Genomic DNA, 25,970 nt, shown 5'->3' with positions numbered 1-25,970 from the left:
ATATTTTAGATTTTTGGTGGAAATAATCTGTTAAACTGACATGGAGGTTTCAAGGCAACACAATTCAATTGGCATTTAGATTGGAGTCTTATCTCAAACTTAATAATCTAATCAGTGATCAGTCATTGCTTAAGTGTCCCCAGTCACCCCCATTTAAAATAATTTGAAGTTCTGATGTTTGGAAAAGTTGATTTGACCATAGTTAATGGTTTAGTTTAGTTTAGTGTATGGATACAGATGCTGAGCCTCAGGCATATTAAGAATGTGTTACGGTGTCATGTCATGTCATGTCATGCAGCTCAAAGCTCCGCTCGCTACTGTTCATTTCCTCTGCTCATAATGTGGTTGACACATCATGAGCACTTTTTGTGGTGTCAATATAGACGGTTCAGGAGGTCTAACGCGACACGAGTTGGAATTGTAAGCTCCAAACAGAGACATACAGACAGACTGACTGCTTTGGTTTCAGCTTGGTTCTGAAACCAAACTGGTGTTCATCAAAAAGGTACAGCTTTTTAGTATCATTATAGAGCATTTCATGTGATTGTATGAGCTTAATGTGTCCCTTTCTGTGCATTCTTATTGTTTTGGGCCTCAGGTTTGACAGGATGTTCTCAAAGCAAACTCCTAAAATGTTAGTATCTTACCTCCTCTTGTTGTTAATAACATAACAGATAGTTTGTTAGATTTGTGATTATACACCATGAATATTGTCCCTGGTTATTCTTTTTTTAAATGTTTTACTTGTGTTATTTTAAATGCTACAATATTACCCTACAGAATGTGGTGAAATTCTCTTATAGCCCTAGAAGAACAAACAATGAATGATACCATCATTTCAGGTGAGCCCTGACGTTTCACAGACAACATTCACATGTATTTGTTCTGACCATCACATTGTGAGAGCAAGGTAGAGCTCACTGTTTGTGTCCTTCAGGCCAGCAGCTGAAACCACTTGTCTTCATCCTCACGGGGGCCCTCTCCTTCATCGTCCTGGTGTTCACAGTGCTGGGAGTCGTGTTTTTCAGAAAGTAAGGCAGGCTGAAATGATTTCACAAGCAATGTACTGGATGATTTTTCCTCATGTTTAATTTTTTTTTTCTTTTCTTAAATTCGGACTAGGGATTTCATTTTTAAGAACAAGTGTAACATATTGAAAATGATCAAGTGCAGTTGCCTTTGATTAAGTACTTTTAGATCCTATAACCTGGGTCAGGTAAAAGGAAAACTAAGGGTGTTAGTTTTCAAAGTACTAGTACATTTACAGTATAACCATGTCAAAGTAGGTAACTGCACAGGTAGTTAACCACATGAATGATTTCTCCTTTTCATTGAAGTGTAAGCCAAGGCATACTATGGTTTTCCTACATGTAAATATGTGTGCTGTGAAAATGTTCAACTAATAGGCTCATATTTTCAGCAAAAACCCATAACAAGTTAACCTAATGGTAGCTATTTAGGTCCACCAGTTTACTTGCTGAACGTTTAGCTGTACTTTGACCGCAGAGTTAACTAGCAAGTGAGTTAGCATGCTAACACAGTAAAACAAGATGAGATAACCTGGGAAACATCAGCATGTTAGACTTTAGTGCTGGCAGCTACTGTTACAGTAGCTTCCAAGTGAAAACTGGCTTAATTTAAGCTGGTTAGCATTTTCAATGTGAGCGTGCTAACATCACCAGTTGTTCTATAAGTACAGCCTACAGAACTGCTAGTTTTGCTTGACGCTTGTTTTTCTCATTCAGTTTTAGAAATATTTTATTAATTCCAGATTTTTGTGAAATATGTGTTTAGGCCTTATGTTGTTTCACTTACAGTTAGGCAATTTTTATTTCTCTGTGTCTTTTTAAGCAACAACACTCCCTTGGCACAGCTTAATTCAGCTTCTGATGGATTTTTTTTTAAGGCAAACCTTGTGACAACCCGTACAGTATTCTGTGTTTTGCCATTCTTTTTCTTACAGATATCGTTCTTTGGTCCTCACTATTCGAGAGCTGAGGGGGACCAGGTTGTTGATGAATGCAGTACCTCGGCCAGGAACTATCATTGTGCCAGCAGCCGTGAGGGAGGAAGATCTGCTTATCTCTCAGATCTCCCAACAGCAGTGCAGGACACTCAGGCTCTCCTCTCGGAGGCTGTGGAGAAGCCTGCGGCAGGTACACCACTATCTTCATGTCGTCACATGATGCACATATATTTTGCAGGCAGATATTTGACCTATTTTTGTAGTACATTATTTTAGTTAGCAGTCATCTGACGCCACAGCAGAGGAAATTTCAGATGCAAGAAAAACTAAACTGAAAGTTCTCTGTAGCGTACGTGTGACACATCTATGTCATCTCACTGTGGATTACATTATATCTTCCGATCATCTCTCTTTGGTTGCCATATATGTGATTACTGTAGCTTAAGCTCCTGTACATTGTGGACAAAATAAGTTTGTGACTTTGACCAGTATGGTGTTATTTGTCCTCTCAGTGTCCTGTCCTTACCCATTGCTGTTCTGCCCTGATTTGATACTACAACATCACTTTGGCATTTGTTTCAGGGCCCACGTGTTACCAAGTCAGACTTGAACCTGCTGCAGCTCATCAAAGCAGGAAAGGAGGGTGTGTTTTACCAAGCTAGGATGACCAGGGGGACATGTAAAGGCCACAGCATGTTCACCTGCAAGATCAGCAAGGAAGGTACACACTTTTCTGACTGGAGGCTTAGACCTACAAGCATTTCTTTGAAATTGAAGCAGAGATAATCAATCTGTTTTTGATGTGGAGGTGCAGAGGCAGAGATCAACACTTTATCACTTATCCCAAGTCAATGGTAATAGAGGTGTAGGCTATTACACACATGTTGCATTCTTCTTATTCTTGCTTTTCTTTTATGATCACATGTAACTCAGAAATGGTTGAGGGTAGCTCAACAAGGGCATAATTTAACACCCTTTTCTCCGCCTAAAAAAATATACTGCATTAATTTGAACATTTTCAGTGAAGCTTTTGATCCGCATTTCCTTCTACGGTTTTATCCATCCATCCAAAATCAACCGCTTATCCGAAGTCTGAGGAAGCAGTTCCAGCAGGGGGTCCCAAACGTCCCTTCCCTGGCCTCAACCAGCTCTGATTCCAAGTTGCTCCAAAGCCAGAGTGGAGATATATTTCCTCCACCTGGTCCTGTATCTGCACCTGCACGTGCATCCAGGTAGCATCCTTACTAGATGCGCTAACCTCCTCAACTGGCTACTCTCTACGCAAAAGAGCAGCAGCTCTATTCCGAGAACCTCCCGGATGAGTGAACCTCTCACCTTATCCCCAAGGCAGATGGTGGCCTCACTTCAGTTGCAAGTATTCTCAATCTTGTTCTTTTGGTCATGACAACTCCTTCATGACCATAGGTGAGAGTAGCAACAAAGATCAGCTCTCATCTCACGCTCTATGGTTCCAACCTCTGAGTACAAGACCCCAAGATACTTGAACTCCTTCCCTTGGGGTAAGGACTCATTCCCGACTTGGACAGCCTATCGATTTCCTGCTGAAAACCATGGACTTTGATTTAGAGGTGGGGATCCTCGGCTATCAAACCCAACCACTGAGTGCTGAAGACGTCATCAGGACCCCGTAATCTACAAACATTGATTAAGGAATTCTTAGCCCAACGAACAGCAGTCCCCCTCCCCAGGGCTTCACCTTGAAAAGCTATCATTTTAAGGTTTTTACATTGGCAAAATAATTTGTAACTATAATTGATAAGAATCAGTATCAGTGTGTTTAGGACAGGAAATGCTTCTCTTGTTATATTTATAGTTGAGTTTTGGAGAAGGTTCATTAACAATAAATGTAATGATGCCACGTTTCTTCTACCTACCTACACTATGAAGACACTGGAAGATCAGCTACAGTCGCAACAAGTATCATAATATGTGCTACAGTTACATGCAAAATGTTATTAACATTGGTTTATATTTTTATGAATAAGGGAGTCAAACGACATGAAACTAACACTGTCTAAGATGTAAATGCTGTGGTGAGAAAGCGCAACGGAAAATCTGAAAATAAAACACTCAGCCCACCATCTTCTTCTTCTACACAAAGTGTGTGCTTGGGCTTGTCCTCCCACTTAACCTGTGTCACAATGTGACCCAATGCACCTTGAAAACCACCAGGACTTCAGAGGTGCTCTCAATGTTTCCATTATCTTGACATTTGATCTAATCGTCAAGTGAATCTATATATATTATGATAGGTCAGTTCCCCCAAAATATAAATAAAAATACTTTGTCACTGGTCCTTGGTGGAATTTGATGTGCTATGGTTATAAGATAGCCATGGACTATTTATTCTGTAGAAAGAAGTTGCATTGTCCAAGATATCTATCGTTGAAGTAAAAATCCCAGCAATTTGCTGGACTGTGGAATACCAACAACTTTTGGTATAATTTGGGTGAATCAAGGCAAGTTTATTTATATATCACAAATGATACACATTACTGATGCAATATGCTTTAGAATTAAACAGATATAGAAACAGAAGTGTACAAACACATTTCATTTATTAGATTACTTGGTGTTCCCCAAGGCTCAATTTTAGGTCCTACACTTTTTTATTTATAAATGCTTTCCCTTGAAAGGAATCACAGCTTTATTTCCATACTTATGTTACATTGCCGAAGAATGTATTAGCTGAATTTAAGATGTTAAGATGTGGATGGCTGAGATATTTCTTCAACTCAATTAGGACAAAAACAAACTCTTTGAGAAAATGGGTTCAAAACTTGAAAACGTGTTTTTTGTGAAGCACTTTGTGTTACCTTGAAATACTTTTTTTGATAGATTCACATCTTATATTTCAATGGAGATGAACTTGAGAACTTGAGTAGTCTCACTCACACTTCATAGATTTAGATACTTTTTAGCTATTGTTAAGTTAAATTACATTTTCTCTCTTTTTCTTCTTCAAGGTGTCCGTCCTAAGCATGTGGAAATGGAGGTTTCCATCATGAAGAAACTGGTGCACCACAAGAACATTCTCCAGTTACTGGACTGGAACACCGCTGAGGGTGAGGGACATTTATTCTCACACTGCTATCCCTCTGTCTTCTTCTAGTGTGCTCCTGGTTGATGAATTAAGATGATGTTCCTCCCTGTAAGTCCCCTTTCTGTCTTCATGTTTTGATTTGTGCAGAGCCTTACATTCTGATTATGGAGTATGTGGGCTACGGCACTCTGAGGAGCTTCCTGCAGACCAACAGAGTTAACCTGAGTGCAGACCCTGAGCTGCAGAGCCTCCTCACCATCGCCTCCTACCACATCGCCCTGGCCCTGCAGCACCTGCGCTCCAAAATGGTAACAATATAACTATTATGAAGTGGTCAGGTTCCATCTATCCATGCTAAGCAGTGTGTGTGGGCTCTTTCCTGCAGATTGTGCACTGTGACCTGGCTCTGAGGAACATCATGGTCAGTAAGTTTCCTTGGGAGGTCAAGGTGGCGGAGTTCGGACTGGCACGAGATTTAACACGCATGACGAGCCGCCGCAGCAGTCGCTGGAGAAACCCACGGGTAACACACACGCACGCACGCACGCACGCACGCACGCACGCACGCACGCACGCACGCACGCACACACACACACACACACACACACACACACAAATGTAACTTTTTTCCAAATCGTGACTTAAATTGAGTTACCATTTACAGCGTTATTTACTTAGTTTATATTAAAACTGTGCCAAGTGTCCCACGATGCATTATTTTGGCAAAATAGATCTTCTATGCACATTTTTTTCAAACCCTAGACCAGACATTTTGGCCACATTTTATATCAACTTGTGACGCTGTGGTCACATCTTGTATCAATGCAATATAAACTTGTTACACAGGTGTCACCTTTTGGTGATATGCCTGTCAAAAGTGAGAACATGTACACTTAGCAGCCAATATGCTGCAAACAGACAGCGTGAGGCTAACATGTTAGCTTGCAGCCACTTGAGGCTAACATGAAACACAAATATTTTTTCAAACGGACCCCGTAGTCTCAGTTTAACGTTCATGAAACTACCTTTGTGTGTGTGTGTTGTGTGTGTGTGTGTGTGTGTGTGTGTGTGTGTGTGTGTGTGTGTGTGTGTGTGTGTGTGTGTGTGTGTGTGTGTGTTGTGGTGGTGTGTGTGTGTGGTGTGAGGTTGCAACACTCTCTGCAACAGGAAACAACAGTTTCAGAGAGAGATGTGGTCTTGATTTAGAGCAATAACGTGTCATTCAGTCAACACAGGTGTTACTCATCATTTCCACCATGAGCTCATAAGTCTACTCAAATTATATCAATATATGAAAGTTAGCAGTGACACTGTATACGGATGTCTCAAATAGTGTTAAAATGTCATCTTTATTTCTGCTGGTCTATGGTGTCAGCTAAAGTGCTGGTCACATGTTTTTTATAGGTCAAATTTCATCACATTTTCTATTGTCTGTAACTTCACAGCAGCGTGTGCCGCTGCGATGGTACCCACCTGAGTACTTCAAGAACAACTATTACAACTTCAAAGGAGACGTGTGGGCATTCGGCATTGTGCTGTGGGAGATGCAGACATTTGGTAAGGTGGAACTGGCCAGTGGAACTGGGCAAACTAGATAATACAGAATATTGTTGTATATGTTAATTAGACATGATCATTGTGATGCTCAAAGTTTAGTGATACGTGAAACAAAAAGCATTTTGTAGCACATTTTCAGAGACAGCAGTGAGCTAAACACCTTAAACTTGTTTAATTGTTACACATTTTCAGGTGGGTTGGTTTTTCTTTGGAATATATTTTATATGTTCTCACATTTTCAGGAACACTGCCATACCCAAACCTTGAGACGTCAGAAGCGGTCATGTATCACATCTGTATTGGTCATAAGAACACAAACCCTGTAGGCTGCAGACCAGAGATGTAAGAAGAAACATATTTGTCTGATCAAAAGCTACACCTCATAAGCAGTTTTTGGTAGTTAATAGTCTTAATATGCTAAAATGATCCTTTAATGAATTGTTTGCATCTTTGAGTACCATCAATCCAGACTAATAATATGAAGAAATAAATTGTCTAAACTACAGCCACAGTCTGGGAAAAGCCTCTTATGTGTTATTAGAGGCATGCTCATGTCTTGTTAATATCAATATTTTAATAAGCAAAAACAGTAAATAAAATAAAATAACTATTGACCAAAACTATTGGTATATATTAATCTGGTTTCTGATTCTGAGTTTTGACCAAAGTTTGCACTATAAAATTGTGTTGTGTGTTTTAATATTATGTATGATACTTCAGTAGTTTATTGCATGATGATACTTGTCTGTGTAAACTCCACAGACTTCATATCATGAGAGACTGTTGGCTGGAGCCGTACACTCTGAGACCCTCATTCACAGACATCGTCCGCATGCTGGAGAACATCATGGAAAATGATGCGGTAAAGAGCAGTTGGTTTAGCCCCTTTTTTAATGGTTTACATTAGTAATTGATCTTGGAAAGGCAATTTATTACCTATCTTTCCTATCCCTACATTGTTGTTATTTGTAAAAATAAACACATCATGTGGCCTTCATGGTTTTAGAAAAATACTCTCAACCTTGATAAACTGTAGACTGTATGATTAAAACCATGCATATGACTTTACATACTTAAAATATTGTTATTTTTGTATTGCAGGATTATGTGGATGTTTCAAGTCCACAGTTTTTGGTGAAAGATGGGGCTGAATATCACGAAGGCAGTCTACAGGAAGCCAGCGTCAGCTTGGAAGATGCAATTGCTGTATGAGGGAGTCTGTGGCTCAGTGTGCTAGAGCGTTGATCTTGAGATCGGGGGATCAGAAGTTCAATCCCCACTGCAGGCTGCATGTTGTTGTGTCTCTGGGCAAGAAACTTCACACCCAGTTGCTCTTGTGGGGATTGTCCACGGTATTGACTGTAGGTCAGTCGCCTTGGTTAAAAGCGTCTAACATGTAATGTAAGCATCAGGAAGTTGTTTTCTGAACAATTTGATGTATTTGAAAAAAATCTCATTTGTTTTGTTAGCTTTGTCAAGGCTGCATTGATCACAGAAACAAATCAACAGAGAGCATGGTAAAAACGATGTACTTAAGAACCTTAAATATATTTCATGTTGTATTTTCAATTATAACTTTCTTTCTATTTATTTTTGTATCCATCCTGTTGATAACTCATTTAAAATGTTGATTTTCTGTGATGTTAAAGGTTGTTTTTTGTTGCCTTGAAGCTCTATTCATGTTTACTGTCAGAAATTAACATTTTGTGACGTCTTATTTATTAATAATACATTTGTATTGCTTACTTTTGTATTTCAATTCCAGCTTTTATATTTACTATTGATGATATTAATTTAACCGTTGTTCATTCATTATTATTTTTCCTGAAACAGGTAATTAATCAATAACTTTAAAGTTGCACATTATTACTGTTTTTTTTAGTAGGCATTGTAAGCTATTATCATAAGGGCAACATTACAGTTCGAGATTATATAATCATGGATGCATACCAACAATTAAATAAAAAGACAATACTGAACAGAAAGAAAATAAAAGGCCAAATATACGAAAAAATCATTCTTTGACGTTTCCATAGCATTCATGGAGCATTTCCGACACTGGCGAGGAGAACCTGAAGCAGCCGCGTGTGTTCATGTCCGCCCCCTTCTCCTGCAGCAGCCAATTGGATTCCTCCTGGTAACACGCGTTTCTACGACACTCTGCTGCTACGAACTTGGTCCCAGTTTCATATCTGTCATTTGCGCTGAATAAGATTTCGAAATGTCTATCCGTGCCTTAGAAATCCTCTTTTTCTTTTATTTTGCGTCTCATATTCCTATAACACTATTTATTGACTTTCAAGCCCTGCTACCCGGAGTTGTGTACCCTCAGCCGGTAAGTGTCAGGAGGAAATCGAATCCACATTTCAACTACAGTTACTTAAAGTTACTTAAACTGTGGCTAAAAGACAAATGACTCCTTAAGTCTTCCTCTCCTCTAGCTGAAGGATTTCCTGAGGTGGTATGCAGATGAGTTCAAAGACCCCATGATGCTGGACCCTCCACAGTGGTTCAAATCTTTTATTTTCTGCGAGGCTTTCTTTCAAACGCCTTTTTTCCCTGTTGCAGCTTATGCTTTCATTAAAGGTCAGTAAATGTTGAATGTGGTTACAGAAATAGTTTTAGTTGTACTGCCTAAATGTGCCTGACTGCCTGAAAATCGGTATATGTAATGCTTCGTTGCTCGTTAATGACACAGAAACGAGTATTAACATGAAGGAACGGATTTTTGGAGTTGAATAGCACCCATTGCTGAATTGGTCATACATTTGCTATTGCTAAATGTAGCATTATTTCACAATTTCTTGTCAGCCTACACCATGTTCTGTTTGATTAATACCCTTTTCCCCATATTTATAATTGTTGTATTCATTTAATCCTGTATTTATTTCAGAAGATATTTATTATTTTTTGTTTATTCTTCTATGTATTTATTTATTTACGTTTTTGTTTATTGGTTTCTGTTTCTGTATTCATTTAAGCATTTATTCATTTGTTATGGTTTATTGTTGTGTGTATTTATTTGTTTTATTCTTTTTTTAAAATGATTAATTATGATTCAAGACATTCGTAATGTCAGCATTTATGTATTTCTTTTCAGTTTTTTCATCTATATACTTACATATTTATTCATTCATTTCAGTTTTTTTTTGGATCAAAAATTGTATTTTTTGATTAATTGAATTATACTTTTGTAATTTTCCGTCATCCAAATATAGATCCCTGCACGGTGTCTATTTGAAGTTCATGTAGGTCATTTTAAATAGGTTTTATTTTCCGCCTGCCACCCCAAATAACTTGAGATTAATTTAATTTTCGTCCAAAGCATTGAAATTTACATAGGAACAACAACAATCATCCATCTGGATGATCCGAAGACTTACCAGTAGTTATTACTTCAGCAGGTTGTGTTGTGCAGCATGAAGAATCTTTTTATAGCTTTGTGTGTTTCTTGTCTCTCAGGTGGCTGTAAATGGATCAGGACTCCTGCCATCATTTACTCCACACATGTAGCCACCACGCTGTTCCCCATCCTCGCTCACATCCTCTTCTATCAGTTCCCTATGAAACCCCACCCTGGTCCCCAGACCCAGCAGGAGCGCTGGCTACTGTTCTCCATATATGTTCCCTACCTGCTGGTTCCTGTGCTGCTGCTCCTCACCATGTTGCTGTCGTCCACTTACAACTCCACCTCTAAGCCTGCACACACACCGGCCAAATCCAAGAAAAGGAACTAAAAAAAAAATCACACTACAGCTGTCTAAATTACTCTGATTTTAGGAAGAGTTTTTCAGAATGAGCACTACAACAATAGTTTGTTGAACAGGTTTTATGTCTTTATCAGTACCAAAAATGTAACAGACCTATTAATTCGTTTTATTAATTACACCTGCGATCACAAGTGAAACTATGCCATGAAAAACGTTTAAAGCCCTGCTGTTTTCTGTGTTCTGGTGTTCTTTAAAAAAAATGTCATTTAAAGTTAGTTAGTTAAGGAAGAAGCTGTGTGTTATTGCTGCACATGCATTGTATCGTCTACAAAATAGAGATGAGGAGAGCAGAATTTTAACTATATATTTGTGTGTTTGGTTTTAAATCAGTTTGCATTTGGCAGAATCATGTCTGCGTTCATACTGCCCTCTACAACATGTGGAAGAGATAGCACTGGAGTTTGACCTTTTATTATTTTATGTAGCACAGAGAGATTATTCCCCAAAATGCTGGAGTTTCCTTTAAAACTATAGTATGTATGTCTTACATTTAAATATTGTCGACCATAAAAACTGTTTGTATTTGGTTATTTAATGGAAATAAATACCTTACCAAAGTAGAGTTTATGTTTAATCTTTTAGCTGGAAATAAAAGTGTCAAATGACAACATCCTGGCATTAAAGAGAGCAAACCATCAACTCATTTGGACATTTTATTAATTGTCTTTGCATTGGCTGTTAGGTCAACCCAGAGTCTATGCGCTCTGTTGGCAAAGCCTCTGTCACCTTTGTTCATTATAAACTTTGGAACAACCCGAATAGCAGCACACAGAGGTAAAGATGTTTAACAGAAACCCAGTGATAGGCTGCTCTAAGCCTATTTTCAACATCTAAACTATATGTATGCTTCCTCCATTACACAATGGTTCAGAATGTATGCTATTGAATGCTTTGCCAGATTCCCATGTTTACTTTTTAAAATAAATTAGGATATTTTCTAACTTTAGGTAATAATTGATTCATTATGACCCATGCATTGAGCAGTTTCATATCTGTTGTTCAATTACAGAGGGGGGGGACGTCTTTATATTCCCCAAAGTAAGATATTATATAGTAACCAGTATCAACACCAAATCATTATTTAGTGTTAGAATACATCTACACATTTTGGAATTAATCAGCAAAAGAATAAATTTAAGTTAAAGAATTGAACAAACCCCCCACGTTCCTAAATAACCCGTGTCCTCAATAAGAGTCTTTCTATGTATGAGTTCAGCCAGGGGCATGAAGACAAAGCGTTACTGTTTACAGCCAACAGAGGGAGTCAGACCTAAACAGAGCATGTTTTGTGGGCTATGGTAAACTATAGACTTGCAATTTGTCAAACGTTTATCCTAGTCGCCATACAACAATTTGTAATGACATTTTTTATTTTTGTCAAGTAAGGGAGACCTCCCCTGGTTGAAATATGCTATGTGGTCATCATTGAGCCACTTCTTGAATGTGATTAAACTGTAAATTATTGATATTTTCTTATGTAATATACCATGTCACATCTTAAACATATAAATGATACATACCTATGTGAATGCCGATTATTCTCCACATTAACCAAAAGTTATGTTGCCATATATATTATCATGTATGAATAATATAGTCAAATCTGAAATATACATTTTACAATTGACATTTTATCAAATCACTTGTTCAGTAATAATGATTTGAACCTGTACCTCTCAACAAGCCGTGTATATTTGCACACATATTTGTTATCCAAATATAAATATGGTTAAAGTAATTTATTTACATGTCATTTGTTCAATGAGTCCTGGAGCCTCATTAGACGAACTAACTCTCGCAGCGGAATGACATGTCCAAAACAGCCCTCCGCGGAAGGATTAGGCTATAAAAAGAGAACATGGGACTAGTTTCCAGTATTGTTTAAATCACCGTCAGGACGAGAGGACCTTCCTCCTGTTACGGTGTGACAGAGATGTACAGTGATTAAAACAGTAACATTTACATTAGCAGCTTAACGTACTGTACTTTAACGTGGAAATACAGTTAAGTGAAGGCGACAGCTAACTGCTCTCACTGCTAACACCAACGTTTCTTGACGACGGAGAAACAACGAAGTGTGTGTGTGGATGTGACACGGATGACATGAACTCTCACTGAGGAAACGTCAGTGTTTATCAAGAGGAGAGACATATTTCTTGTGGATTTATTGTGGAAGAAGGCGGACCATAAGGACTTCAGAAAAAACAACAGCTCTGTATTGACATTGTGTTGCATCCTTCAGATTTTGTATGCTAACGAGTTCCCGGATGTCGGATAATTTTACAGGTTGCTACATATATAGAAGCAGGTTGAATTATTCACCGTCACCAGACAAGGTATTTCAGTTGTGAGCATGTTAGCATCGACCTGCTATGGGCAGCAGCTATGACGCTAGGTGTAGCCACAGGGTTATGTCACTGTCAGGCTAACAGATAGCTCGCTGTCTGCAGCTGCTCTCAGTCTTTGCATGGTCATGTCCAGCAGCATCATGTAGACTGTCCCCGTGAACCTGGTTACTGGGGACACACAGTGAGATAGTGAGCCTCTTTAGAGAGTAATGTAAAGCTGGTTTGCATCTATCCAACTGGACAGCTGGCACTGACACAGTATAGCTCAGGATTGTTGTTAGCCATGCTCAAAGCCGTCTGTTCTGTGTGATATTACAAACATCCCAACCTACTTAGAGGACGTGTGAATGCATCATGTCCTGAATGCATCTCTTATTTATGCACATCAGAGCATACTGTCATGGAGTAAATCCGCAGTGCAAGAAGCAGCATCACTAAGACTGAGAGCATCGTTTGCTCCAGGATAATTTTCTGAAGAGGAGAGCAACACAAAAAAGAAGCAGCTGGACCACCATCCCACCACAATGGAGGCTGTGGGAGATTTTGAGTACAGCCGAAAAGACCTGGTTGGACATGGAGCTTTCGCTGTGGTGTTCAAAGGAAGACACAGGAAGGTAAATAAATAACTCCTGCAGTGTTGTCTTCCCCTCTTCTTCCTCAGGGCTTCATTTGGAAATCTGGGTCAGTCAGTGGCAGTGCAGCATGCAGCATATGTTGACATTTTTGCAAGGTGCTAAAACTGCACTGCTTTCATGACTAAACATATTTATCCTGTCTGTTGTGTACAATCATGCTACGACAGGTGATTTCAGTGATATTTCATCAGCCTCATGTCCGTTATAGGAGTCTATTTATACCGCTTGGTTCATTCATGAAATGGATGAGTCAGGCGGCAGTGAATGACTTGCTAACGTACTGTGGGAGGATGGGGTGCAGTGTTTTTCCTGGGCCTTTTTTTAAGGAGCTTATGTAAGAGCTGCACATTCATACTGAAGCATTTACATCATATTAATAAATCTCAGCAGTCATTACATTATTTTATCATCAGGATACACTGAAAAAACTGAAATGTTGACTTTAGTTAAATGCATTATGTCAACAGGTTTCACACAACTGTATTAGGTTAGTTGAAAGCAATAATATTACATTTAAATACAAAATGTTGGGTTCTTAATATTTATATTATTGCTTTCAACTAACCTAATATAGTGATGTGAAATGTGTTGACATAACACATTGAATCAACAGGAACGGTGAGTATGTTTTTGAGATGCAGGAGATGACATCATATCGCCCTGCATGCTACAAGTATAAAGCATACTGTCCTGAATTCCTCAATGAAAGCCACATTAGAGCTTCCCCACACTACCTACTGTGGGCTGAGCAGAGCGGTAATCGATACCTAGTCCACGGCCCGGAGACTGACCCGAGTGTAGGCCTGCAAACAATCCCCTAAGTCATCACTGGAAGCTGAGCGTCCAGCACATCCTTCCACCGCTCACACGCATTCCTGTGCCGGTAAAACTGTCCTGGCATGTGATCAGTGCATTGCATTAACTGTTTAAGTCTAATCATCCACATGCCATTTAGTCTATTTATAGGATTATTAGCACCTTGGAGGATCAGGAAGGTTAGAGCCACATGGCTGCAATACGTGTGATTGCTTGCTTCATTGTTTAGGCAGGGTTGGATGTACTGTTACACTGTCATATCAAGAAATTATTCGTCAAGGCGGGACAATCTGCTAATGGCTGTAGAAAAAGGGTTGCCAAAAAGGAAAAGAAAACCAATCAAATGAAAATGCAATAAAAAAGCCCAGTTTTTTTCACATATTATTGCACCAAGTCGACCCTCTGCAACTCTTCAAAATAAATCAAATTTCAAAACTTTTAAGAGTTGCAACATGGCACAGCAGCCAACACAGTCTTATTGTGTGCATTTGGCTGAAGTGTAAACAATATAAATAATCAAGAGTTAAAAACTATCCTGAATATAAATAATCTGTTTATTAATCTGTTAGCGTTAGCCAATTAATCTAAGACACTTAGTAAATAAATACTATTGAGGTAGTTAAATCAAAGTATGGCTTCTTTCCAGATTTCCAGATTTGGGGCAGCAGTAGCTCACTCTGTAGGGCCGGTTCAAGTCCTGAAACTGACCAACAATATGGACTGGTAGCTGGAGAGATGCCAGTTCCACTCCTGGGCACTGCTGGTGTGTCCTTAAGCAAGAGAAAAATACACCGAACTGCTCCCTGGCCTCTTCGCCAATTATAAAAATGCATATTTGTAATGTGTGTGTATACAATAACAGAGTGGAAAACTGAATTCCTCTTAGCGATTAATAAAGGGTCACCTTATCATCGGATAATACACTCTTTCAAAACTTCTATAAATAAATTCACCTTTGTTGAATTAGATGTAAATATCCACTTATTTATTAAAGAAAACATGAATTCCTGTTCTGTTATTGACAGATTATTACATTACTTGTCTGTCGTTTCCATGATGTGTCATCTCTCTCTGTTTGTATGTATTCGGGGGAGTTGCCAAACCTTTTCACTCTCTCTCAATTGCCCAAGTTGATACTCCTTTTGTGTGAAGTCCTCTGTCTACACCCTCGCCCATGGCCTATCTGCAGTGCTGCTGATGCTAATCTCTTCTGCTCACACCTCCTATAATCGTCTGTGATTCATAAATGAGATCACGCAAATATACTGGGAAATTAAAGCCTGCTTCTGTCTTTGCAGCATGACTCGTCCTGCTGACTACGCACTGCTTAGCTCGCCATTATGCGGTGCATTACCGAGCCACTAGTTCAGTTGATATAACGTCTCTCCCCCACATCGCCTCACCCTCCGGCGTTACATGATGGGCCAGGGGGGGTCACTTTTTTTTTCTTCTATGGTGTACTGTCAGCGGCTCGGTGCCTCTTGGCTTGGCAGGCTGTCAGGGAGCTGGGTATGGATGCAGTTGGCAATTGGCTCAAACACACACACACACACACACACACACACACACACACACACACACACACACACACACACACACACACACACACACACACACTCACTCTCTCATGTCACTCTTGTGTGCTAGATTCTCTGTCAGCTTTAGGCGAAGTGCACCCGCAGAACATCTCCTTTTAACCTAGATTCAATCGGAAAGTCTTTTTATTCATCTCCCACAGCCTCCAGTCTAACTGACAAGGTTGATTCCATTTGTCCATACGATCCGTGTGATTTTCTCAAGGGCAAAGAATCAGACAGACTCCTCAGCCCGGGTCTATTTCTGTGTGTGTGTGTGTGTGTGCGGCACATGATCTGAGCGCCTTTGAGCTCACGTGAGTTCCTAAAGTCTTTTTATACCTGCTCACGGAGCTCTTTTGAGAAATATTATCTCAGCCCCGGTCTCTCTTTTAGCTTTTAGTGTGAGTAATCTGGCTCGCGTTCCACATGTCATCGGAGTGGCACGTCATTCAGTCCGTCATTCAGCACTATAGGCGGGCCGAGCAGTCAGAAACCCAAGTGGTGCGATTGGAACGGCTAGAATTTCCTCCATCCTTCTAGTCTGGCACGCACACACAATTTATTATCGTCACATTGTCAAAGAATCTACTCCTCCTGCATAAGGGCTAGGTTATATGGTTATGAGCATGGTATTGATATGTGTATTATCTAGTGTTCTATGGATTATATCATTTTCTATGTGATTCAGATTAAAATTCAGCTCAATTTGAAGAAAATTGTTTGAAAAGTACAGATAAAGGAGCTTTACATGGGTGTCTGAACTGAAGACTTTAATAAGACAAAGGTTCAAAAATAAATAGTGCTGCCCAATTCAATTAAAATGTTATCCAAATTGCAACACAGACTAGTGGAATATCCAACATTTGGTAAGAGCTCAATATGTGAAAATATCATTCTCTATTTATTATTCTCGCCCTGCAGAAAAAAATCCCGGTCTACAGAAGATCCTCTTAAGAAATCAAACCATGACCTTTTATTATATTCAAAAGAATAATGTAAATAATCTTTCATAAGAGATAATAAAATAATTCTCTCTTAATATCCTAAATCATATCGCAGTTGCAACATCAGCCAATATATTCTTGCAACTCTTTCCAAATTTGTGCCCTAGATCATAACACAGAAATTGCCAAACTAAATGTCTTTTAAATTAATGGTTGGAGTAAAATATCCAAAGTGAATATCTTATATCCTCAGAAAGTGTGACAACCATTAACCTGTGATACCAGTGGAGAAGACATTCCACAGGGGCTTTGGTTAATCTCTGTCCTCTCCATCCTGCCCTTTGTTTCCTGCAGAAGACTGATTGGGAGGTGGCCATCAAGAGCATTAATAAGAAGAACCTGTCCAAGTCCCAGATCCTTCTTGGCAAGGAAATCAAAATCCTGAAGGTGAGCATGACTCTAACTGCCTCTCAATTATCTCCTTGATGTATTTAAAGCATGATCCAACGTTGGCCTTGTCTGCACCTTCAACAGAAGCAGCCTTGACCTCCCTGATGGAAGTGTCAGGCAAAGTGACTCCATTAGCTGCTGGCTATTCGTTCTGCTCATGCTTCTTGTTTTTCTCTTCTGTTTTTTACTCAGGAGCTGCAGCATGAAAACATTGTGGCACTTTACGATGTCCAGGTAAGCTTTTTTATATCAAGTTGATTAAAAGTGTATGGGAAGTATTTCATTGTATATTAATATTTTTATGGGTTTGCTCAGTATGAGACCTTTGCTGTGTCGCGATTTGTGTCTTTCTGTTCTGTTTTGAGTGCATAAATGCGTCCAAGTGTAGCAAAATGCTCCATAAGTTCCTGGATGTTGCTGTAAACTTTATAGCGGTTAAATAAGTAGTCTGTCATGATTTGCTAAAGTGAACGTTTCAAACGAGCTAGCTAGCTAACAGCAGTGATCGCCTGTCCGAAATGCCTTTTTCTTTTTTCACTCAAAGATAAAAATAATCCGTCCACTTTCTCCATCGTGACACAAATAGTTCCAGTTACGGTTGGGAAGTAACTAAGTACATTTACTCAAGTACTGTACTTAAGTACAATTTTGAGATACTTGTACTTTACTTGAGTATTTCCATTTTACGCTACTTTGTACTTCTACTCCACTACAATACAGAGGTAAATACTGTACTTGTACTTGGATTAATGATGTGAAATATAATAAATCCTTAAATCAGACTTTAGTTCACCTGGAGTAAATTCTGTTGTAACTTAATAGCTTACAGTTATACGATTAATGATTATTTTGGAGGTAGTTAATCTACAAATTCAGCAGCTACCCTGCAGAATACAAAGCCATAAAAACTAGCTGCACCTTTACCAGCTCTGAGAACACTTTAATGATCAATCATTATAAAACATATCAGAGATATTATTCTGAAATGGACCAATCAAACAATGACTACTTTTACTTTTGGTACTTTGAGTATATTTTGATGCTCATACTTTTCTACTTTTACTTGAGTCAAATTTTGAATGCAGGACTTTTACTTTTACTGTATTCCTATACTCTGGTACTTCTACTTTTACTCAAGTACAAGATCTGAGTACCTCTCCCAGCTCTGCTCACAGGCTACAACCTGACAGTCTACTAAGTCTCCGGCTCTGTGTCGTCTTCTACAGATCTGAGGACTCATCTATTTATTTTCTGTGTGCCATGGGTGGTTCACAGCAAAAATGAAAAATGGAAATGATTTTTTGAGTACATTACTACAGTGTCAATGTCACATGTGTCACCACGCGGCAGCCGTCGTGCATATCATCTGTCTTTGTCCACTCAGCTGGCTGCTTCAGGGTCAGACTCCTGCAGGTCCATCAGTCCATTTGGCAGTGTTGTGCTGTATAGATTTTACAAAGAACTACAGATATGAAAATGCGGGGTCTGTGCTGGAAGTAGGACTGTGTGTTGGCAAGAATCTGCTGATAAAACGTGTCCTGATACAGGGTTTAGCAGGTATTTTTAGATATTTTTATACACAGTTTTTATGTGGGAAAGACAAACCACAAGATGAAATGGTTAACAGTAGATTTAAAGGAGCATCATCAAAATGTCTCTATTGGATGAAACCACACTAATATGTACTTTGAATGCTATCCACCAAACTGTGAGGCTGGTAGAACATTGGAAGTATGACTCGATGGAAAATAAAGTGCGTTGTGCTGAATCTGAAAGGCCATACTGTCAGTACACGGTCACATGTACAGTACAATGATTGATGGCCTTCGAAAGGGCTCTTGAACGCATCTTAAATGAGCACAAATGCCTCAGATCCCCTCCGGTAACTGGCTGAGAGACCCTGTTGTTATAGCATCCAGCAGACTTCTATATGACATATTCCTGATATTGCCCTTTAAAGTCCCTTTTAATGAAATAAACGGTTCTGAAAATAAAAACGTGTCGCTAGAGGCACAGTATTAGACTGCATTTACCACCGGTACTTGTTATTCATCCCGTATAGTTGCTCTGTCTTGACTTATTGTGGGTGGTGTGTTAGACTCCCACTTGCAGGAGTTTGCAGCCACACAGCTTAAGCAGGTGGTTGTATTTGTAATTCTTTTTTTCTCCAACTTCAATGTTTCTAGCTGTGTGAACACATAAAACATGGCTATTAGCTTTGGTAATGTCCCCCTCTTTATATCACAAAAGTCTTACTAGCCGATAGTAGAAATGTTTGTTATAGTGTCCATAATTGGCTTTAAAACCCCCTTACATTAGAGTGTCCTTCCAGCGAGGAGATACAGAGGGAGGAAAGGGAAGAGAAGTGATGATGAAGCACTTCCCACATAGTAATGCTACTTCCTGTGTTTAGGTAAGCCTCCCACGAGGACTCTACTGATCAGTGTATTCACCCTCTTACTCCTTTTTCCGTCTCCTCATTCCTCCATCGGCTCTCCTGATGTAATAAACTCTCTCAGGCAGACGGCTAAGCAGCCCAATCATTACTCAGCAGGCAGAATAAAGTTCCACTAGTGATGATACATACAAACTGTGATTTTAACAACTGGTTTATGATTTTCATATTCCAAGAATCCAACTATCTTTGTTCCTTGATTGAGTGCTGTTCGAAAAAAATAAAAACCCAACCTTAAAGAAAATGTTCATTTAAGTGTTTATTAAGTAAGCATGCAGGATAGCCTTTAGGATATGAACAGTGCAAGACACAAGGACACTTTGTTTACAGTGAGTCATGCTACTGCAGCGTTACTTCTTGAGTGTCAAAATTAAATCGTATTTTGGAAGGACAATCTAATTTTAATACTTTGAATGGAGTTAATAAAAATGTTGTTTTTGCAGAGAGCAGGATACCATTCTGTTAGCTTAGCAGCCCTGCTAGCTTATTTTAGCATGAATACTAAAAACAGGTCAAGACGAGTAAACTGGCTCTCTTCAAAAGCACCAAAAATTGACAAATCCATTAATTGCAACCACCTCAAATATTCACTTACCATTGTATATCTTATTCGTTTTATCACTACAGTAGTTAGTAATTGGACATCTGACTCAGCAACGTGTTCATTTAATGTATAACTATGACTGATTTAAAGAGGACTGTATTAAAGTTTGTATTGCATGTTGGCTTTACTGAATTTATTCGGCTAGAGGTCGAAAAATTTGCCTCAGGCAGTGATCTGTGAATGGTGAGGAAGAAAAATACTTCTGCCAAATAAAGGCCTTATATATCATTTGTGAACTCTGACACTGTATTTGTCCGCTCACCCAACCTTAAATCCGGGAACACTGTGCTCCTGGCACCAGACAGACATTGTGAGACTGCTCCTGTTTTTGTTTTGGTATGTTGTGAGGCCCTCACTTTGATTCTGAATTCAGTTACTTCATTCACTTCCTCTCTTTGTTTGTTGATGCCTTCTTTCTTTCACCTCTGCCTCTGATGCCTCTAACATTCACTGGTCTGGTCTAACTCTTTAGGCGTGGTGTCTCGCTGTGTCTTCTTCTTACCATCTGCTGCTTCTTTTTCCATCCCCTGCAGCATCGGTCTGTCTTCTTGTAGCCAGTGTTATGGTGTCCATTTCCTCTCTTTGAGACTATCAATAGTCTGTCATTTGGTTACCACAACCAAGAGGGAGTTTTTTTTCTTTTCATATCTCACTTTTTCTAGTTTCTTGTCTCTACATTTGGATTTCCAGTTGGCTTCTTCCCAGCCTCCTCAGCTGCTGTTGTTGTTTATACCATATGCTATGACTGGGTTTACCCAACAGACGAGAAAACGTAACCCGAGCTGGTTTTCTGCAAATGTCGTGTCACACACAGCCTGTATTTTTGGAGGGATAGAGTTTAGTTTACAATCCTTTTTAAAATGTTTGACTTTTTTTCGTAGCCCTATCTAAATTGCCATCCATTGAAACATTTTGGACGTTTGGACACACATGGAACAACTCCAGTTAAACATTGGAACACCGTGTCCATCTGTGTTCAAGATAGTATGTGAGAAGTGTATGAAGGAAACTCCTGCAAACCAGCTGGCAATATTCTTGCTTTGAAAAGCATCATGCTGCAAGCCTCTAAGCAGCTGTCAGTTAGCATTGTCATTGTTAGCATGCTGATGTTAGCCTTTGCCACAAAGCACCTCTGTCCTCACACAAACTCACACAGCAGCTAGCTTGGCTGTAGCATCAGGTGTAGCTAACAGGATGGCAGCAAACATTTGATTATTGGATTGGATTGGATTATTACGATACAAAAGGTAGTCATATTAAGCAGGTTTACTGTGGATGCTTTAGACTCGGATTTATTAGCATCCGTACTGGGGTCAACAGTTATATTTAGTCACTGACCAATTATTCGGCTGTAGTATTATTGTATTGTTCAACCTTAAACACAATCCTACATTTAAATCTTGACCCTAAACCCACTTAATATCACACTGCTGCCACCTGTGTGTCCCAGCATGTACAGACTAGACTGCATTGTGTTGTTCTGTAAACTGAATTCAAACTCATTTACTCCTTATCCCCATGTTTGATTTGGTTTCACAATGGAGGTTTTTATTTAATCGACATTACATTGTGACAAAATGCGCTAACACCCTACCATACTACCTGAGATGAGATTAGATTAGATTAGATTAGATTCAAAATTGGGAAAATATATTGTCACAGTGACATTGGGTTGACAAGGCATTGCACACATTTTGAGTTAAAAAATAACCAGTAAATATATGCATATCAGCAGTAGAGAGATGGGAATATCTATAGAATACACAAGATAGATTCATAGAATAAGTGAGTTTGCTGAATGCACAATCAAAAACAAACAACGTTCATTCTCAGGATTTCTTAGTGCTGAATATATTCAGTGTATCTAGGGTCAATGAGTTTAAAATTAGTATTATTCGGGCATTTGAAGATACAACTAGTAGGATAAAGCATTAAAACCTGAAAATGTTTGAAATTTCACTTAAAATGAACTAGCCTCCAGCAGCTTTTATGAATGCAGTTGACCTGAAACAGTGAATCAGCAGCTCCCTCAGTGGGTAAAGAAGTACCTGCCTCTCAGAATAGCCTTGCTTAACAAAAGACTGCAGGGCAGGACAGTGGGAGTATGTCAGACTGTAGGTGCTTATTCCCGCTGAGGAGTTCTGCTTGTTTGCTTCCTTTAATGACAGTCTGAAGCACACAGCTGGGCTGCTTCATGGTGAAGTTAACGTTAAGCAAGCTGCAGCAGTGTGAGGTAGACGGGATAATTATAAGGTGTCCCGTGTCAGGCTCTTTCCCTCTCCTCATGCTACACACTGTGCGAAGCTCTACTGGTTGTTTAGTTTTTACAAGAAAAAAGGGAAATAATTTACTTAGCATTCACCTGAGTAGGCCAGATTTGTAGTTCCCCCTCCTAACTGCAGAACAGTGCAACAATTTGCCTTACCAGGGCCGCTGTATAGTTCAGGGGTTAGAGCTGGCAGCCAATGTACAGGACTAATTTGCCCACCCCCCACAATTATTTTTGACCGTTACAGCATAACAAACGGCCTATTGAACATAACCTTTATTGATTTAATCCTTAAATGGGCAATCAAAAAAAGTATTTGAAAAATGAATTGATATGTTCTACATTACACCCATTACACATATTTATTCACCCTTATTAAAACCCCTATGACTCCAACATTGCATCATTGTTACACTACTGTTACACCCATGTAACACCGTTACTACACCCATATTACACTGTTACTTGACCCATATTACACCAATGATACTCCAATATTACACCCATATTACACTGTTATTACATCCATTTTACACATTGTCAAATACTTGTAACCCCAAGGATACCAAAAACATTTAAGGGTTAAAATGTAACTGTACATAGACACAGTAAGTGGTAATATGTATTACTTGGGTTTGAGTCTATAAGATCAAAATACCTTTTTTTTGTATCAAAAGGAAGTGTATATTCTAAGAAGCCAATCAATTTCTTTGATTTGTATGGTCTTTCGTTGACAGAAACAAAAAACAAGCATAAATTGCTGGGAATCAAGGTTGGTGTTAAGGTAACTACAGGAAGAAGGGGGGGGGGGGTAAGGTTTGTTAATGAAGTGTTAGGTTTGTGAGCCAATCTTCACAAAAGCTGATGTTCAATCCAAGGAACATTGTGTTCTGGCCTGGAGAGGGGCCCCTCAGCCTGTGTGCATATGTGTGTGTATATGTGTGTATGTGTCCTAATTACATAAGGTGCTGAGGCAAGGACTGACAGACTGAAAAGTTTCAAAGAACATTTTAATCTCTATTTCTTTCTGATGGGAATTTTCTTTAGAGTTCACAGAGGTTTCCTAGAAAATCTGCATTACGTATAACCCTCCCTTTCCCTTCTTGCTCCACATTCCTTAACACAGCTTTGCTTTCCAGTCATGTAACTGGCCAGGGCAGGAGCTCAGAGAAAAAACCCCACTGTTACTGCTCACTGAGGCACACACACGAACACACTCTCAGTCATCTGGGTTAAACTCAGGTTGCCGCACATTTGATCAGCACATGTGCATGAGCAAACACACATGATCTCTAGGACATGTCTCGGTTGCATAACATTTTTTTCTTCAGTACCATAAATCCTCTCTTGGCCTTAAAAACTTTGTGGTACATGAAGTTTGACGGCAAATATTTGTGTAGGTTGTTTTGTTCAGCAGGATAATCTTCACATATTTAGTGGTCTTTTTTAGCCAGTTATTGGCAACCGCTATTTTTATGACAAGTAAAAGCTATAGATATTCACATGTGGGGTCAAGTAATGAATGTTAAAACCTGTTACCCCTTTTGATTCACTCGAAGTGAACGGTTTTTGAACGTGTTTGAGGTTAGAAGCCTGGAATAATCTAACAACATTTGCACAGCGAATAATATATGGCATTAAATACTCCACTTGTGAATGTCCTAATGTTCTACGAGTCATAAAAACAGCGGTTACTAACAAGTGACTACTGAAACTACTAACCTACCTCACTCAAACACGATTCCGCCGTTAGCTTAGCGGTGGTGTTGCGCAGCCAGGCGACCATGATGTTGTTGATTTATAGTATTAGGTTATCTATTTATATTTCTAGTAATTACATTGTTTATTATGCTTAAAAAAATCTAAAATTGGTGTTAATATGTTGATATTATCGTGCTGAATTAAACCTGTTACGTATCATGAATGTGTGTTGGCCACAAAGCTTATTTTCTTCCAAATACTTAAATCCAATGGGGGAATCCAATTGGGATCCCTTGCTTGCTAGCTTCCGGGTCGGGCCTTAAAAAAATAAGTCAACACTGCATCACTTGTTTTTTATGTTGTAAAATCACGAAAACGAGGCTTTTATTGTATTTATTTTACGCATAGCGTATGCCCTACATCTAACCAAAGCGTTGGTTTTAATTGAAAAAAACATTGACTTCGGTATGCACCACTCTAAACAGTACTTAGAAAAACTCAGCATTTTACTGTCTTGGCAAAGTGGACTCTTACAGGATGTTTTGTTCTTTTACTATGCAAAGTGTTTTGTGTGTGTACCATATGTGGACACATCACCACATCATAAGCCTATGAAATAATAAACGTCCTCCCCTCTGGACTGAAGATTGAGCCACACCAACAAGCAATGCTGACCTTTTGTCCTCCTCCCATAATGACAGTTTTCCTGCTCACTGACAAGTCATCCGTCACTCCGTGTTGTTCTGTCAAAGCACATACTTAACTCGCAATTGACACCAGTTTACCCAGAATACCCCAGATTACACTCGTCAACTTGCGTGACAAAAGTACACTGGCTCACCACAAATACTTAACCTCCCCATCCCCAGTAAAAAAACATGCCACAATCCACCTCCATCCGCTCCAGTTTGGCCATATCCCATCCCCCACTTTTGTTACATAACCACTGGAGCTGGAGTGTGACTCTAGAACTGAACGCTGCTGATTTGGCTTGCATTGACTCCTGGCAGTCCGGAGTGTTTTTGTGTGTTTTGGTTTTTCAGTTTTCATATCTCAGGATAAGAAAAAACTTTCTGGCCAGTGCTGGTAGATTGTGTATGTTGTGAAACAGCATCTAACACGCGTGTGGCAGGCGTGTGATGAAAGAGGAACTATTTTTATCAGAGTTGTTTTGGAATATTTTGCACTGGAAGGGGAAGGTTTTGGAGCCCAGCCCTCATCCGGTAACGCAAGCAATGTCCAAAGTTCAACACATTTCATATCAACAGAGATTTCTAGAAAACATTAGCTGGTGTAAACAGTTCAAACGGTCATCACTTTCATAACTGCGAGCCGCTACTTCCTCTTAGGCCTCGCAAACAAAGGCAGCCTTATGTGCTACTGTCACCACCTGCCTCTTGAAATGCATATCACTTCATAACAAGCCAAACGGAGGCAACAACAGCGGGAACGTGACAATACACACACTGAATGAAGTGTCTCCAGGCGGCAGCTTTTCTTAAATGTACTCAGTGTCCACAGTGTGTTGTTTTCAGTTCTCTCTGACGTTAGTTAAGTGTGTGAGATTGTGAAACAAAGTTCTTCATTGACAGCAACGAGTCATCACTAGCATCTACCCCCCGCCGGTCTCTTCCCCAGATTGTGCTGCTGAATACATGCTCATTATGTAATCCCCCCCTTGCCCCTTCCCCAACCCACAGATATTCACACACACATACAGTCTTATTGGATACTGGCGGCCCATCCCCCACTAACACCTGCTCTATATGGAGAAAACACTGTATAGGATTGGAAGACTGAGCTACTTACCAACC

General features: G+C 39.4%; 3 protein-coding genes across 4 annotated transcripts in view; all 3 read left to right on the top strand.

The window, feature by feature from the left end:
- The first annotated feature begins 325 nt into the window (after positions 1-325).
- si:ch211-167j9.5 (fibroblast growth factor receptor homolog 1) lies at positions 326-8,223 on the top strand. 2 transcript variants are annotated; one of them, XM_063906616.1, is made up of 13 exons: positions 336-505; positions 599-634; positions 781-842; positions 938-1,031; positions 1,964-2,156; positions 2,549-2,687; positions 4,954-5,052; positions 5,178-5,338; positions 5,416-5,553; positions 6,476-6,587; positions 6,830-6,929; positions 7,350-7,449; positions 7,689-8,223. In XM_063906616.1, the coding sequence occupies exons 3-13, from the start codon at positions 821-823 to the stop codon at positions 7,797-7,799; spliced, it is 1,269 nt and encodes a 422-aa protein (XP_063762686.1). In that variant the 5' UTR covers positions 336-505; positions 599-634; positions 781-820; the 3' UTR covers positions 7,800-8,223. The 2 variants fall into 2 exon arrangements, with proteins under 2 accessions (XP_063762685.1, XP_063762686.1); XM_063906615.1 differs by lacking the exon at positions 599-634 and having other exon boundaries at positions 326-505.
- A 244-nt stretch (positions 8,224-8,467) lies between these two features.
- On the top strand, positions 8,468-10,919 carry tmem97 (transmembrane protein 97). The gene is made up of 3 exons (XM_063906617.1): positions 8,468-8,922; positions 9,029-9,173; positions 10,050-10,919. Exons 1-3 carry the CDS (start codon positions 8,809-8,811, stop codon positions 10,322-10,324), a joined length of 534 nt encoding a protein of 177 aa, XP_063762687.1. The 5' UTR covers positions 8,468-8,808; the 3' UTR covers positions 10,325-10,919.
- Positions 10,920-12,253: 1,334 nt separating this feature from the next.
- ulk2 (unc-51 like autophagy activating kinase 2) overlaps positions 12,254-25,970 on the top strand; it is a 43,799-nt gene continuing 30,082 nt past the window's right edge. Inside the window, exons 1-3 of the mRNA XM_063906628.1 lie at positions 12,254-13,319; positions 17,032-17,124; positions 17,320-17,361. Coding sequence (XP_063762698.1) covers positions 13,230-13,319; positions 17,032-17,124; positions 17,320-17,361 — 225 coding nt within the window. The 5' untranslated portion in view covers positions 12,254-13,229. The remainder of the gene's footprint in view (positions 13,320-17,031; positions 17,125-17,319; positions 17,362-25,970) is intronic.

Source organism: Eleginops maclovinus, chromosome 18 (assembly GCF_036324505.1).
Source record: "Eleginops maclovinus isolate JMC-PN-2008 ecotype Puerto Natales chromosome 18, JC_Emac_rtc_rv5, whole genome shotgun sequence".
NCBI lineage: Eukaryota > Metazoa > Chordata > Actinopteri > Perciformes > Eleginopidae > Eleginops > Eleginops maclovinus.
Note: the sequence above shows the minus strand (reverse complement) of the source record. Positions and strands in the feature narration are given on the sequence as shown.